Source organism: Rhagoletis pomonella, unplaced genomic scaffold (assembly GCF_013731165.1).
Source record: "Rhagoletis pomonella isolate Grant_MI unplaced genomic scaffold, Rhpom_1.0 Rhpom_scaffold_00002, whole genome shotgun sequence".
In the NCBI taxonomy this organism is placed as follows: domain Eukaryota; kingdom Metazoa; phylum Arthropoda; class Insecta; order Diptera; family Tephritidae; genus Rhagoletis; species Rhagoletis pomonella.
The window spans coordinates 112,491,788-112,493,750 of NW_023458556.1; the positions used below are offsets into that span (position 1 = coordinate 112,491,788).

Here is a 1,963-nt window from a genome sequence, read left to right on the forward strand (position 1 = left end):
GATACCCTTTTTATAATAGCCGTGTTTTATTTGTCTTGAAATTTAAGCTATTAGCTTATTTTGTATGGAGGACTTACCCAACATAATTATGTTGGCTTATGAAAAGCTATCTTGGCTTGTATATTAAACAAGAGGCATTGTTATTCAGCATCAGAAATGTTCTCCTTCAGCCAATCAGAAAGAGGCAAAAACTTACTTTGACACTATATGCAGTCAAACAACTGTCAAAATTAGGCTAACATAGAAAATAAGCTAATTTTATTTGACCAAGATTTAGCTATTTTCTTGTGATGGTTGAATAAAACATGCCTAATAAGAACTGTCTTGCTCCTCAAAATAGCCATTAACTGCCGACATCATTTCTTCTTCGTTAGAAAATCTTTGACCACGGAGCCATTTTTTGAAGTTGGGAAACAGAAAATAGTCCGAGGGGATTAAATCTGGCGAATAGGGTGCATGAGGTAGCAATTCAAACATTAATTCATTAATTCGCTAAACACTCAATTGAAACCTCTTCACGACACTGTTTTTGGTCGAGTGTGAGCAAATGCGGCACCCATCTTGGACACAGCTTTCTCATTTCCAAATCTTCAGATAATATGCGATGTACCGTACTTTTTGAAATGCTTACTATATCTGCTAGCTCGCGCACTTTCAGTCGACGATCATCCATTACCGCTTTGTGGATTTTCTTCACCATTTCTGGAGTCGTCACCTCATTTGGTCGACTACTGCGATGCTCGTCTTGGCAGCTCGTACGGCTTCGTTTAAACTCTGCTACCCAATATTTTACTGTTGTAAACGAAGAAGCAGATCCGCCCAAAGCAGAATATATTTCAGATTTTATATTGGATGGGCTGAGGCCTTTCAAATAAAAGTATTGTATCACATAACGATGACCAATTTTCTCCATTTTCACAAATTCACTGAAGACGTTCACTATTCACGGCTGCCAAGCATATACTAAACAACGTGGCGTCTTCAAACTTGAAACATATGCTTTATAGATTGTGTACTTTTTAACACAGTGATATTTTCAAACAACTACCGCTATCCCTAGGTTAGGCCGGGACCACCCCGGACATACATAAGTATACACGCAAACATTTTCTATAAGTAATGGTAGAGGAAAACAATGAACCCTGGAAAAAAGCTAACATTTTATCCAACCAAAAATCGTTTTATATAAAAGGGGAAATATACGACACCAACTTGCTGGCTCCATCAAGTGATTGTACCATCAGGCTCGAAGTATGTATGTTACTTGCCAGCAGGCTGGTACAATATTTATTTCTTTATAAATGAGGTCCCGGAAAGATCGAAATGATTAGAGCCGAAATTTCATAATTTTTTTACCATTTTGTTAAACATTGTTTTTTTTTCATTCACAACTGCAATATCGTAAACTTAATCTTCCACAAACACGGCTTTAACCCATATCTTGCAAGAAATTACCGCCAAAATACTTTTTACTTAGAAATATGAGCTAATTTCACCAGTCACGACACCAGCATGCTGGTACAATCATAAAATTTTCAAATAGTTTTTGAAGTCGCACCAGCAACTGCTACAATGACAACCACAAGAACATACACGGTCAATCGACTTGATGGGCCATTTAACAAATTAAGCATATATAAAAACGTAAGGAAGATATAATACATATATGTATATATTTCTTAGTTTAAAAATTCAGCTCTTACATAAATAAAAAAATGAGATCAAATTAAGCATATACAACTTTTTCATGCCAAGTACCTATGCATAAATTCTCCAAAGGGCTAAAAAAAGGGCTAGGGGCAATTTTAAATTTATGTGGCCAAAAAAGTATGTGGTAGCTAAATCTAGCCACCAAAGGGCTAAATCGAACTGATCAGATGTAGTACATAAACACGTATGTTCACTTATGTACATACATACATACTCAGCTTCATATTTATGTTTCAATGCACATTCTCTTATA

The 1,963-nt window shown here is 35.9% G+C and overlaps 1 protein-coding gene across 1 annotated transcript in view; it reads right to left on the bottom strand.

Annotated features, from left to right (window-relative positions):
• Positions 1 to 443: 443 nt before the first annotated feature.
• LOC118757081 (histone-lysine N-methyltransferase SETMAR-like) overlaps positions 444 to 1,963 on the bottom strand; it is a 22,738-nt gene continuing 21,218 nt past the window's right edge. Inside the window, exon 2 of the mRNA XM_036491818.1 lies at positions 444 to 926. Within this exon, the coding sequence (XP_036347711.1) occupies positions 485 to 926 (442 nt within the window). The 3' untranslated portion in view covers positions 444 to 484. The remainder of the gene's footprint in view (positions 927 to 1,963) is intronic.